Here is a 15570-nt window from a genome sequence, read left to right as displayed (position 1 = left end):
TTCGGCTCGTCTATGAAAGACTCCTTTCATCTCTCTGTTTGTCTAAAAAGATTTCCTTTAGTTCTCCAACTTCAGCTCATTCATAAAGTCTTCCTGACCTTCAGCTCGTCTAAAAAGACTCCAAGGCCAGTAGCTCGCCAATCAAGACTCATCATCTGAATATAAAAATGACGAAAAATGCGATTCGATTCAAAGACCTTTATATTTTTACAGAGCATAGATTTGCCCCAGTCACGAGACCTATAGAAAATTGTAATAATAGGTTTAATCGGGTTTCTATGATTACTTTGTAATGTGGCGCCCAATTGTGGTATGCATTCACAAGAACTTAATGATTGCCATGTTAAAAGTTATGGATTTCCAGCGGAGTTTAACAAAAGGGGTCATCCTTCTTTGTATGAGAGCTATATATAACCCATTTGAGCCGATATATCCAACTTTCAATACCAATCATCCTAGGGGTGGTGACAAGGTGTTTGCAAAATTTACAAATTGTTGCATACCGAATAGCAGCTTTAAAAATGACGTAGAATGCGATTCGATTCGAAGACATTTATAGTTTTACAGAGCATAGATTTGCCCCAATCACGAGACCTATTGAAATTAATAATAATATGTTTAATCGTCTTTCTATGATTACTTTGTAATGTGGCGCCCAATTGTGGTATGCATACACAAGAACTTAATGATTGCGATGAAAAACAATTTAGCAGACCTTAACAATGAGCCTCCCCTTTTTATTTAATTTTATTTTCGTTCCATCTTTAAGCATTTAACTGTGATCTTTTTCAAATTCGAAATCTCAGCTTCTGAAAATTCCTATTTGTTTTTTCCTTGCCAAAATCTTTAAAAGTTTTTTTTTTAATTTTTCCTCTCAAGTTCCTTTAGAAATGCGAACTATTATTGTGTGAATGCCATTCAATGTGTTTGTTTTCCAAATGTACAAATGTAATTTGCAATTAAAAGTGCATAAGTAGATTGTCCATTGTACTCGATACATGTCGAAACTCAACTTCAAACAGATACGTGCGTGGTTAATACGTGTTGTAAGGTATCATGAGACAGATAGTGTTCGAATGCCAATAAATGTATGGTGTTTGGTTAATTTGCAAAATGGTTTAAGTTACAAAAGAAATTGTAAACGGAATTTATCATTTGAGGTTTCAATAAGGGTTCATATTTCAATATAGACCCAATTAAAAGGTCCCGCTGCATTTCAGGTTTTTTGGTGGTACTTGGTATTTTGACATTAGGTTCACTGACGGTTAAATAATATACTCCCATAAAATGATCATTATAGGTCCATTAGTTCGAGTCCCAGTTTCAAAAATGACATGTCTTCAAAATAACAACTTTTCTTTCGGTATTCCGATTTTCCTAGAAAATAGTGTATACGATTTCTGAAAATTTTCAATATCCTGAGACCACTCATCTTTGAGAGTCCCTGGAATATTTTGCACCATAAATTTGCCATTCCGTTTGCAACAAATTATGAATGTCGGTCCACTTTTTTGGATAGTCCCCATATGACGGTACGTTCCGAATTTCATTATTTTGGGGGATTTAGGTATGTTTTTCAACCGAATTGGATGCAATTGGGTATTTCAGATTATGGTTAATTCCTAATTCTATAATTAGTGATCTTATTGGGTAGAAACATTTTCTACCAAAGTTTTGAATATCGATCTACTTTCTAGGGTACAGCGTACCTCTAAAATTTCGGTATGTTTGGGAGTTTGAACACGGTTTTCAGTCAAGTTATTTTGAATTCTCATTGGTTAGATAAACTTCCTTCACAAAAAATATTATTGGTCCACTTTCAAGGTTAACCCCCATATAAGGTTATTTCTCAAATGTCGGTATTTTCGGGATAGAGCCCTTATAACGGACCCCACCATTAATCGATATTTTTGGACACATTCTTCAACCTATCTATCTATTTGATACTATCTCTTATTTGATATTTTGGGTTCTCATTGGGAGTCAAATTATTCAACCGAAATTTATGAATATCGATCCCAGATTAGGTTCTAGCCGAATTTCTTCACCGAAGTGGAGGAAGCCTGAATCCAGGTTTTTGGAGCCTGACATATTTCCATTTAGAGATTGCATTCCGGAATAGTGAATATGTTCTTCACTAAAAATATTCAATGTTTGGATATATCCTCCATATATAGGTTACGCCTCATTTTATTTTGAAAGATTTATATGCATTCTCCCACCGAAATGGTTACAACTTGTCATCCCAAATTCTTGGAGTTGAAACACATTTTTGCCAGAAAATTTTCTATTTTGCTGCAAGTTTAGAAATAGCCACCTCACCGCTCCACTTTCGGTATTTTTAATGTTTTGCCCGAATTTCCCCCCATCGAAGTGGATGTAATTTTCATTTCAGGTTCTCGTGGCGTAAAAACATTTTTCGATAACTTTGTCGATATATTGAAGGTTTTAGCCCCAAAGTGGTTGTCATTTGGTATGCGGGATTCGTAGGAAATAAAAAACTCTGTTTCCCTCCCACGCAAACAAAGATCCAGCTTAATTTTTGGTATGTTGAAGTTCCTAGCCCAGTTTTCCTACCCGAGTATATGTAGCAGACAATTCAAATAAGAAAGTCTCCATTTAACGGTACCGATCTTTTTAGTCGTTTTTAATGTCCAACAACAGGTGTAGGGTATAAAAAGTCCGACCTGTCGGAACTTTTTTAATTTTTTTTTTTTTAATTAAAATAGGCACTGTGATACACAAGTTTTAGGAAATGCTTATACCTCAGAATTGTGAACCTTCTTCCTGACCTCCGATTTTCTTATAATAATGACAGCTCTAGGGTTTTTTTGTGAGATATTCTTTTTATTTGTCAAAGGTCCTAGTGTGCAGAATCGCCTTAGGGAGTCTAAAAATGGTTAATTTATATGATATTATATGATCGGAATATTGATAGTTTATATTCCGAACAAACAAATTTAATATTCATAGTCTCCCCATTAAAGTGCCGACATTTTATGAATTTTTTAGAGGGTATAAAAAATTTGACCCGTTCTAACTTAAACATTTTTTACATGTGTTCTTTTACAATGATTAGACCTCAGAATTAGGAATCTTCTTGTGGACCTATGAGTTTCCCTTTAAAAATAGACTTTTTCAGAAAATGGCAGCCCTCAGAATGTTTAGGCCTACAATCTTTATCAGAGGCTCCATACGGCAGATTCACCTCATCAATGGTTGTTGCTGTTTTTTTTTTTAGAATAGTCCCTAGGATTTGGATATTTTTTAAATGGTTTCTAGAATCTGAATATTTGTAGTTTGTGTTCTAAATGTTAATCTCAGCAAATTTTATAATCAAAGTTACTATTTAGATATTATTTAGATATTACCCAGTTATTATTGTCTCCATAGACATTTTCCTCTAAACTTTCTATTTTTTGACTTATCCCATTTTTTCCCATTACCACCACCCACATCATTGACCACAAAGCTTAAGTGTTGTTAAGTCATACTAATTCTGTGTTTCCCTTTTTCTCTTTCTTCCTCCTGCCTCTTTTTACAGGTAATACTGGTTCCTCGGTTACTGGCTGTACCGGCAATGAGGTCGATAAGCAAATTGGCATTTGGGAAAGACGTGTCAAAGGTTTACGTCGTTTGCTACTGGGCTGGGATCAGGCACGGCCACCAGATGCCCCAGCATCGGTTACAGTTGATGTTACGGGTGAAAATTCGATACAAGTGCAAATACTGGAACCATTCGATGGAGCAATTGGTACTAAATTTAAAGGTAAATATACGAACTTACACACATGCATACATACACACAGAGAAGTAATCAAGCACACACACTACTTTTTTGTTTCTCTGTGTGTGTGTGTGTGTGTGTGTGAATAAAGGACCGAACGTAGCAAGAGGATTAAAAATGAACATCGACATGGACAGCAATTGAGAGGTTGATTTGTAAGTGTATCCAAGAGGGAGCTGGAGAGTGTGTGTGTGCCTTCGTCTACGTGTCTTCATGGACCCAAGGATATTGCAAATAAATAGTGTAATACTTGAATATCATCACTTCAGTGTTTACATCATGCACCAGGGTATCTCATTCACTGCCTTTCGGTTTTTAAGCTTCCCATGAAACGTGAAGTATTTTCTCAAGTATTGCCAATTGGTTGTGTGTTTTAAATTCTGTATGATTTGCCAAAGGACTCAATTGGTCATCATTGCTTTGGGTATTTCATTATTATCATCCTTTTTTGCAATACACACACAATCCAAATGAAAATAAAAAACAAAAAAAGTAAATCAGGAAATGTACCAGAACGAAGAAGGAGTAACTTATTTTCCATAGAGATTTTTTGTTTTGTTGCTGGGTTAAGTTACGTGGGAATTGTTTTTTTTTTCCTGTGTAAAGGACAAAGGATATTTCTCCGAATGAGACCAATAAAAAGATAATCCTAATAAGTTGTGTAAATAACTTGCACAAAGAAATACAGAATCAGAATTTTAATATAAACTTGAAAGGGCTCATTTTTATTTTATGTGGAAATGGTTCTATTTTAATTTTTGATGTCAAATTGAAGTATTAATAAAACAATTTACACATTTTTAGGAATTTATTTCTTTAAAGAATGGAATTTTCCATAAAATCATTCGTAGTTTCTTCTTAGTTTATGAAATTTGTTTATGCCTCCATCATAGTTCATTTTAATCTCACAAACTGAGAACTTAATGTTTAAATAAAAAAATTAAAATATTTAGGAAAATATGTCAACAAATTTAATTAAATAATGACAATATTCATAATTTATTCTTATTTCAAGAAATTTGTTCATAATTTCCATTGATATTTCATTTCAAACACATCTTAGTAGAATTCCTTATAACTCTACCAGTTTTATTATTTTATTGAATTTATGAACAAAATTCGTTGTATTTTTAGTTTTATGAATGAAGTTCATAAAATGCAGAAATCTGGATATTGACAATACATTCTGGGCATTATTTATATAATATGGCAAATGGAGGGTTAATAATAGTTCATAGTTTCTTGTTTTCTGAATTCTCAATTCTCATCGCCCCACGATTTTATTATTATTTTATGAATGTAATTCATGAATTAATTTATAATATTCTTTTAGTTTTATGATTTGCATTCATAAAATGCCGTAATCTGAATATTGACTACACTTTCTGAACACAATTCATATAATATGAAAAAGATAAAATAAAACAATTTTTAAATAATTAGGAATTCCTGTGATTAATGAAATTGTTCGTAATTTGCATTCATAATATATATTTTTTTTTTATTTTAAGAAATTTGTTCAAAACTCCATTCATTCATTTAGAATTCCTATATCAATTTTTGTAATCCCACCTCTTTATATTATTATATGAAATAAAGTTAATACTATAAATTTATTTATAGTATTTTTAGTTTTATGAATTGTGTTCATAAAATGCAAAAATCTGAATATTGGCTCCACTTTCAGAATTCTATTCATATTTCCCTAGTGTACATATGCCTCATTTCTAATTTATGTAGCAATTCTTATAATCACTCTTTTTTATTCTATATATTATGGATTAATTTATATTACTCTTTTATGACTCGCATTCATAAAATGCCAAAATCTGAATATTGACAACATTTTCTAAACACTTTTCATGAATTCCATAATGTTCGTGTGCCCTATTTAGAATTCCGGTAACAAATCTCAATGTTTTATTAGTTTAATTCATGAAAAAATGTATAGTATTTTTTTAATTTTATGAATTGTGTTCATAAAATACAGAAATCTGTATTTTATGTACAGATTTCTGTATTCTACCTCAGTTAGAATTCCTGTAACTATTATTATGTTTTTCATATTTTGTGCATTATTTTAGGAAATGAATTTAGGAATAAATTAATAGTACGTTTTATGAATTGCATTCATAAAGTGCCGAAATCTGAATATTTGCAAAACTTTTTTGACAATATTTTCTGAACACTGTTCATGATTTCCTTACTGTTCACGTACCTCATTTAGAATTTAATTCATTAATTAATTTATAGTAGTTTATAAATTTATGTATTGCATTCATAAAATGCAGAAATCTGAATATGGACAGCACTTTTCATGTAACTCAGTTAAAATTACTGTAGCTTTTCTTATATTTACACTCTTTTTGACTTTATAAATGAAATTAATAGCATTTTTTTGTTTTATGAATTGCGTTCATAAAATGTAGCAACTTGAATACTGGCAACACTTTCTGAACACTATTCATGATTTCCATACAGTTCATGTACCTTATTTAGAATTCCTGTTGTTGTAATCCCAATATTTTTATTAATTTAATTCATGAACAAATTTATAGTGTTTTTTTAGTTTTATGAATTGTGTTCATAAAATGCTGAAATCTGAATATTTGCAAAACTTTTTGTATACCTCTTCTAGAATTTCTATAACTATTCTTATATTTCCAATATTTTGGACGTTATGATAAATTAATAGAATTTTGTAGTTTTATGAATTGTGTTCATAAAATGCAGAAATTTGAATAATAGCAATACATTCTAAACACTATTACACTGTTAATGTGCCTCATATAAAATTCCTGTAACAAATGTTATTATCCCAATATTTTATTAATTTAATTCATGATTTAATTTATAGCATTTTTTTTTGTTTTATGAATTGTGTTCATAAAATGCAGAAATCTGAATGTTGGCAATATTTTGTATGTGCTTCATTTATAATTACTGTAACTATTCGTATTTTTTCACAATTTTTTGCATTATTTTAGATATTGACTTTATGAAAAAATTAATAGAATTTTTTTAGTTTTATGAATTGCGTTCATAAAATGCAGAAATGTTCATATTGTGAATATTAATTGTTTTCATACTATTTATGTGGCTCATTTCAAATCATTATTCACTTCATTGTTTTTTTTTTATTTTATGAATTAAATTCTATAGTATATTTAATATAATGAATTGTGTTCATAAAATGCAGAAATTTAAATATTGACTACCCATTCTGAACACAATTTATAAAACATGAATTATTTTCTGTTTAGAAACGTTTTTCAAACTAATTGACTAATAAAAGAGTAAAGTGATTGACTGACTGACTGATTTAACGATTCATCAACGTCCAGACGAAACGACTGAAGCTAGAATCCTGAAATTTTGGGTGAGGGCCACTCTTGGTTCAAATGTGACAGATAAGGCTGGGTTTTTGGAAATTGGTACTAGAACGGTACGAAAAGTACTAATCTATACTAATAAAAGAGTAAAGTGATTGACTGACTGACTTAACGATTCATCAACGCCCAGACGACCGGCTGAAGCTAGAATCCTGAAATTTTGGGTGAGGGTCACTCTTGGTTCAAAGGTGACAGATAAGGCTGGGTTTTTGGATTGGGATATGGACGTAGTTTTAGAAATTTGTTACTTGTGTGTACGAAAAGTACTAAATCGTACTATAATCGGTACAGTTTGGATTTGGGTGAACCGATAGAGCGGGAACAATGAAATTTGAAGTTAGGATCAATGTAGAGGTGTGTGATTGGGGTCAGGATTCAGTTTAAGAAAATAACACTTATGTGTACTAAACGGTACTAAATTTGGTACAATTTGAATTTTAGGATAACCAATAGAGCTAGAATCATGAAATTTGGAGTATGGATCACTGTTGAGGTGCAAGATTGAGAAGCGATAGAGTTGGAATCTTGAAATTTTGATTTATTAACACTGTGGAGGTCTAGGATTGGGTACGTAAGAAGATTTGGAAATTGGTACTACTATGTACTAAATTTAGTAGTTGGAATCCTGAAACTTGGATTTAGGATCAGTGTGGGGGGGGTAGGATTGGGGTATGTAGAATGTTTTGGAAATTGGTACTACTGTGTACTAAATTTGGTACAATTTGAATTGTGGGTGAACCGATAGATTTGGAATCCTGAAACTTGGATTTAGGATCAGTATGGGGGGTAGGATTGGGGTATGTAGAATTTTTTGGAAATTGGTACTACTGTGTACTAAATTTGATACAATTTGAATTGTGGGTGAATCGATAGAATTGGAATCCTGATACCTGGATTTAGGATCACTGTGGGGGTGTTGGTTTGGGAGGTTTTGGAAATTCGTACTACTGTGTACTAAATTTGGTACAATTTGAATTGTGGGTCAACCGATAAAGTTGGAATCCTGAAACATGGATTTAGGATGACTGTGGGGTTGTAGGATTGGGGTTTTGGAAATTCGTACTACTGTGTACTAAATATGGTGCAATTTGAATTGTGGGTGGACCAATAGAGTTGGAATCCTGAAATTTGAATTTGGAATCATTGTGGGGGTGTAGGATCGGGGTATGCATGAAGTTTTCTTGGATGTTTGAAGGGTACTTATGGAAATAATGTGTGCTAAATGGAAAATTTGGATTTGGGTGAACCTTAAGAGCTCGAATCATGAAATTTGGTTCTAAATGGTACTCATATATTAATTCTGACATATGCCGTTTTCTGTGAAAATAAAATAATATGTTAATACATGTTTAAATATTTCCTACATTCGCTAACGAAGTTGCAGGCATATGCTAGTAATATAATAATTTAGGTTCTCAAGGAATATAAAGCCACAAAAAACTTTAATATTGCCTCAATTTTCGTGGCTGCCCCCACATAAAATTAATCAACATTGTTCGGTATTTTGGGAACTTTTTCAAACAAATTTCATATTTTTTCCAACCGAATTGGCTGTAATTTGGGTTCTCATAGGATAGTAAATGTTCTTACAAAAAATTATCAATATCGGTCCATGTTTTGGTCTATGTCCTATATGATGGCAGTAACATGGCATTATGGGTGTAACATTACGAATTCTTGGAGGGCGAATCTATTCATATAATTCATTCATTTTCCATTATATATCAAATATGACATAACAATTCAAACCACAAATACCTAGCCATTGTGTCCTCCCCCCACCTCAATCACTCCATCCGGCAAAAGGATAGTGTCTGTGACACAACAACAGGTGAAATTGAATTGAAGTGGAAACTCCAACAACAATACAAACAATATTAAATTTCATAATTTGAATTGTGAAATTGTTCGTTCGTCCATTTGTCCATCACTGCAACGGTGAATCCTTTTGTGCTTTGTTCAACAACACCAACCTCCATCTACCTTGTTGTTCGGGATAATTGCTGTCTGATACCGCTTTCATCACTGCGGTGTCACACAATGTCAACACTCAACAGATTTATACAAAGAAAAAACCCCAACAACAACAAAGCATTTGTTGTTTTTTTTTATTTATTTTCACAATCTCATTCTCAACTTTTTTCTCATTTTTTTTCGTTTTTGTTTTCTATTTACAGTGCAATGGTCAACTCGTGCAGATTTCAGTAATGTTGTGGGCGAACGTGAACTTATGGACTGGCGTAGCTTTCACGGTACCATGGGTACACAGTGTCAGATTGCGGGCTTGACACAGGGTCGACGCTATTTCATACGCGCGGCCAGTGGCAATGTTAAAGGATGGGGACCATATAAGTGTTCGGTGCCAGCCAGTGTTATACCGTCAAGTGAGTATAGAGAGTGAATAATATTTTTTTTTTTGTTCTTGCTTCCTGGCATTCTCATTGTCCTTGTGATGAAAGCGGTTTTTTTTTAAATTAATGCCAAGAATTTTAATTGATTTAATTGTATTCCTTCTCTAGGCTGGCGTGATTTAAATAATCGTGAAGATCGTTATACGGGTCGCCAGCGTATGCTAGACAATCTATTTACCGCTGTCCGCTTGGCCCGTCCATCCGATGTCTCCGAATTGACTTTGGACACCAATAGCCAGCAACGGAAAAATCCCAAAAAGAAGACCACCATTAAACAGTTGTTTTCGGTGGCATCGAAATTCCAGAAACATTTGAGAAGGTAAGGGCATTGGCGATATTCCTGAAATAAAAAAAAAATTGATTTAATTATTTTTTTCGTAGGGGTATTTATTTGGCCAGTATTGTTTATTGTGAAGATAAAATATTGGTAACTAGTGAAGACTTCCTACCGGTTATCGAAATCGATGAATCATTTCCGAGCACCTTGAACAGTGATTATCATTGGCTAATGAAGGTGAGTTTGAAATTCTATAAATATTTTTAATATCCTTCGATTTACACGAAATTTGGCACAGCGTACTGAATTGAGCCTTGAATGATGTGTGCTAAGTTTCGTGAAAATCTTTTCAAATTTAGATATAGCTCCCATATATATTTTCGTCCGATTTAGGGTATATGGTGTGCCAAAGTCCCAAAATATCTTTCAATATGCACGAAATTTGGCACAGCGTACTGAATTGAGCCTAGAATGATGTGTGTTAAGTTTCCCGAAAATCGGTTCAGATTTAGATATAGCTCCAATATATATTTTCGTCCGATTTAATGTAAATGGTGCACCAAAGTCCCTATATATCTTTCGATTGGCACAGTGTACTGAATTAAGCCTAGATGTGTGCTAAGTTTCGTGAAAATCGGTTCAGATTTAGATATAGCTCATATATATATTTTCGTCCGATTTAATGTAAATGGTGAACCAAAGTCCCTATATATCTTTCGATTTGTACGAAATTTGGCACAGCGTACTGAATTATGTTTAGAATGATGTGTGCTAAGTTTCGTGAAAATCGGTTCAGATTTAGATATAGCTCCCATATATATTTTCGTCCGATTTAAGGTATATGGTGCGCCAAAGTCCCAAAATATCTTTCGATATACACGAAATTTGGGACAGCGTTCTGAATTAAGCCTAGAATGATGTGTGCTACATTTCCCGAAAATCGGTTCAGATTTAGATATAGCTCCCATATATATTTTCGTCCGATTTAAGGTATATGGTGCGCCAAAGTCCCAAATATCTTTCGATATGCACGAAATTTGGCACAGCGTTCTGAAAATCGGTTCAGATTTAGATATAGCTTCCATATATATTTTCGTCCGATTTTATGTAAATGGTGCAACAAAGACCCTATATATCTTTCGATTTGCACGAAATTTGGCACAGCATACTGAATTAAGCCTAGAATGATGTGTGCTAAGTTTCGTTGAAATCGGTTCAGATGTAGATATAGCTCCCATATATATTTTCGTCCGATTTAACCAAAGTCCCTATATATCTTTTGATTTGCCTAACAGCGCGAAGGCTGTTAGGAGACTATGTATAATATACCAAAGTGGTGAAGAGAGTCATATAGTCGGCCCAGTCCGGCTTTACTACTTTCCTTACTGGTTAAATAAAAAAATAATCCGAAAAAATCATTTTTTGGTGTCCTAACAAATCTTGTAACATAAAAAACTTAAACCCTTCTCTGTTCTTTTTCCCCTATTTCAGGTCGCCTGCACTTGGGATGATGTGAAATCCTTACGCACCGATATGGAACGTAATCTTACCTCCGCCAATCATTTTCGTACAAAACTCCTCTCCGCTGTTTGTCAAATGCAATCGGCGTTGGGTTTCAATGATCTCGGTCAGTTGTATTACAAACCGTTGAAAGATGCCCACGGCACAGTGGTCTTGACCTCCATCCAATCGGTGAAAAGTCAAAAACAAGTATCCATCTTAAATTCGCGTTGGTTACCCGTGAATAAATTACAAAAGAAAATCGGTGCCATACACGAAGAATATAATATCAATGAAATTCTAATTTCATCCCTAGCCGATCAGGTTCAATATCATCAGATGGCTCATCAACGTTTAAGTCCTGGCCTCTATTTGGGGTATCTGAAAATGCAATGTTCTATGGATCAGATACAGGTGGTAGTGCCGGCTAAGACACCAAATGTCCTGCCGCATTGTAAGGTACGTGACAATAGTCATATATCCGCTGAGGAATGGCAGGTACTGAAACGTGGCGGTAGCAATCAGGAGGGTAAGCCGGAGGATGGCCGCCGTAGCAGTAGTCCTATGCGTTTGGCTTTGGAATTCAATGCGAATCCGGAAGCCACAACTGAAGTTCAACGGTTGTTCCTATACGATTTGACGGCGGCCACGAATAAACTGTTTTCCTATATGAACATTAAGCCCCAGGATACAGCCACCCATCGCCTATATGATGTGGAGGTTATTGAACACAGTCGGGATATCAGTTTCTTGATAATATGTCCCTCGGTGGAGTTGAGTTGTGCGGTACCCGGGCAATCGGAACTATTGCTGCAACGTGAAGATCTGGCCTGCCTAAGTATACAGGCATTTGAAATGATTCATTTGTCAACCTACCAACCGGGTATAATACAAAAATATGCAAGGTTATCGTGTATCCTGGAATTGGATACCACCTTGGCGAATCATTCCCAGCGGGAGGCATTCTCCACAAGTGAATTGCAAACGGCCAAGGAACGTTTGGCCAAATTACAGGAATTGACAGCAAGCCTGAATGCCGTCTGGAAGGCAGTACGTTGGCTAATGGATGTTATTGCATTTGCCCGCGATAAAAATGCCCCACCCTCGGCGGCTATGAAAGAGATTTTGGATTTCGCCCAAAATTCCGAACAAAATCCCAATGCCAACAACGCCCAGCTGCTGCAACCACCCATGCGTGGAGATATGAAATTTACAAAATCCGGTTCGGGACGTGGCAGCTGGCCTGGCCCAGGCTCAAGCCACAGTAGTTCTAATTTGGGACCAGAACATTCAAAGTCGGAACAAAATCTCGGCTTATCCGCAGCCACAACACCAACCGGAGCCGCTACTTCGTCGATGGGCAATCAAAAATCAAATCAACCCAACAGTCTAACCACATCGTGTACCCTGACCACACCCACCACAACCACCAGCTTTTTACAGGTCCAAAATGAGGGTATGTCCACCGAGGTACCCTCGTTGAGGAAAAATTCCGGTGATTCAGTAACCTCCCATTGTACCACCCACAGTTATTATTCGGCCAATGATTCGGTGATCACAAGTAACAGTGACTTCGGCCAGGTCTTCAGTGTACCACCCTCACGATCGGATGATACGCTAAGTGAAACAGCCAAACAAAATCAAAAACAAATTCAGGGTCTACAACGTAAGCGGACGTCGTCAAATATAACACCGACCTCAACGACACCGGTGACACCCATGATAACGGTACACTCTTCCAGTTCGGCGCCCTATTTGGTGACGGACCCAGCCGCCCTAGGTTCCAGTCAATCGTTGAAGGTCAACTACAATGGCGAATATGAATGCAAACAGATAAAGACCGCCGAAAAAGTGAAATCAGCCTCCAGTGCTAATTTACGTGACAACGGTTTGTACCTGAAATCCACACTGAGTGCCCTGCAATCGGATATCAAGACCTCAACATCATCAAGTTTGGATGAGAATATGACGTCGCTGGCGAAACCCTCAACCAGCCGACATATACAAAGGCTCAACAGTACGGAAGAATATACGGCCAGTAGTTGTCCCACCTTGGTGTCAGAGAATCAATCGGAAAATACACCATCGGGTATAATACAGGTTTATACAGCCTATAATACTGGTTTGGCATCGGGTACAAGTTTGAAACTGCATGTCACCGCTAAGACCTCAGCAAGGGAGGTTATAAATTTGGTCGTCAAACAATTGAATATGGCCGCTGTCCTGAAGGGCAGCAATGGTCCGATATATTCAAATGAAGCTTTGGATAATTTTTGTTTGGTGGCAGTTATTGGAGCACGTGAACGATGTTTGCGGGATGATTTTAAGCCGCTGCTTTTGCAGAATCCATGGAAAAAGGGGAGGTTGTATGTGAGACAGAAACATGAACTATTGGCAGCCATTGAACATTCTAATCGGAAGTCACATTTGATTTAAGGTGGTTAAGGGTATCCAATGGGTATATTTTGACAAGCAGATTGGGAGGGAGAGAAGGGTAACTGAAGTTCTTCCGAAAATTCATCAGAATTTGTTTTTCTATGGAAATATGGCTCTTTGCCTCAGAACTGAGGTCAAATGTTGTTCTTTAGAAAGAAATGCCTCAGAACTGAGGTCAAATGTTGTTCTTTAGAAAGAAATGCCTCAGAACTGAGGTCAAATGTTGTTCTTTAGAAAGAAATACCTCAGAACTGAGGTCAGATTTTTTCTATAGAAAAACTGCCTCAGAACTGAGGTCAGATTTTTTCTATAGAAAAACTGCCTCAGAACTGATGTCAGATTTTTTCTATAGAAAAAATTCCTTAGAACTGAGGTCAGATTTTTTCTATAGAAAAAAATGCCTAAGATTTTTTTTCTATAGAAAAAAAATGCATAAGAACTGAGGTCAGATTTTTTCTATAGAAAAAAATGCCTAAGATTTTTTCTATAGAAAAAAATGCATAAGAACTGAGGTCAAATTTTTTTCTATAGAAAAAAATGCCTCAGAACTGAGGTCAGATTTTTTCTATAGAAGAAAATGCCTCAGAAGTGAGGTTTCTGAACTGAGGTCAGATTTTTTTTGCCTCATTAACTGAGGCCTGATTTTTTTCTATAGAAAAAAATGCCTCATTAACTGAGGCCTGATTTTTTTCTATAGAAAAAAATGCCTCATTAACTGAGGCCTGATTTTTTTCTATAGAAAAAAATGCCTCATTAACTGAGGCCTGGAAAAAATGCCTCATTAACTCAGGCCTCATTAACTGAGGCCTGATTTTTTTCTATAGAAAAAAATGCCTCATTAACTGAGGCCTGGAAAAAATGCCTCATTAACTGAGGCTGGATTTTTTTCTATAGAAAAAAAATGCCTCATTAACTGAGGCCTGATATTTTTCTATAGAAAAAAAATGCCTCATTAACTGGGGCCTGATTTTTTTCCAAAGAAAAAATGGCTTGATTTGATTTTTTCCTATAAAAAAATTGGCCCCAAAAAATTCCTAATTTATTGGCTCCAGATTGTTTCTATAAAGAACTTCTCACCTTCCTCCATCCTGCTTGCCAAAAACCCTCAAAGTAATCCCGACTTCCACTAAGTCTATGATTACCACAACAACAAAAAAGCTTTACAACAAAAAAAAAACAAAGTTCAACTTATTTTTTCAACATCAACAAAAACAAAAAAATATTACAAAAAACGACCATTAAATGCAACAAACTGATATTTCAAAGATTTTCAAATCTATGTTTAGTTTTTTAAGGTTATGTTTGGTATAAACAAAAACATTTTGAATAGAAAGAAAAACTCTATGTTTTTTTATTAGAAGTTAATGACCAATTTCAGAATTTAGACTGAGTTTAAAAAAAAGGAATTTATGTATTACAAAAAAAAACAACAACAAAAACGAAAATTACAAAAACTAAAGAGAATGAGAAAAAAATGCAATTAATTTCAAAAAAATATGTTTTAGAAAAAAATAAATTAATTTAGTATTTAGATATAAATTAAAAAAATTAAAAATAATACGTAACTCAAAAAAATGTTATATTAAAAAATAAAAATTATATTACAATAAAATAATACAAGGGCTGAAGAGATATTGCAGGTCTGGGCAATGTGATGCCCAAAGAGTAACTAAAACATTCCAGTAATGTTTTTTTAATTTAAAAATATTTAAAAATATCAATAAAAATATTTCTGTTCGCTCTATAACTCTTCAGTCCCTGTATTAT

The 15570-nt window shown here is 34.6% G+C and overlaps 1 protein-coding gene across 1 annotated transcript in view; it reads left to right on the top strand.

Moving 5' to 3' along the window:
- The window catches only part of LOC133327115 (uncharacterized), a 37133-nt gene extending 23328 nt beyond the window's left edge, over window positions 1-13805 (top strand). Inside the window, exons 7-11 of the mRNA XM_061535687.1 lie at window positions 3545-3769; window positions 9357-9563; window positions 9699-9909; window positions 9972-10104; window positions 11359-13805. Of these exons, the coding sequence (XP_061391671.1) occupies window positions 3545-3769; window positions 9357-9563; window positions 9699-9909; window positions 9972-10104; window positions 11359-13803 (3221 nt within the window). The 3' untranslated portion in view covers window positions 13804-13805. The remainder of the gene's footprint in view (window positions 1-3544; window positions 3770-9356; window positions 9564-9698; window positions 9910-9971; window positions 10105-11358) is intronic.
- The last annotated feature ends 1765 nt before the right edge of the window (window positions 13806-15570 follow it).

Source organism: Musca vetustissima, unplaced genomic scaffold (assembly GCF_032173495.1).
Source record: "Musca vetustissima isolate MV318-11 ecotype Yass unplaced genomic scaffold, APGP_CSIRO_Mvet_v1 utg9675, whole genome shotgun sequence".
Classification (NCBI taxonomy): Eukaryota; Metazoa; Arthropoda; class Insecta; order Diptera; family Muscidae; genus Musca; species Musca vetustissima.
This window is presented reverse-complemented; position numbering and strand designations above follow the sequence as displayed.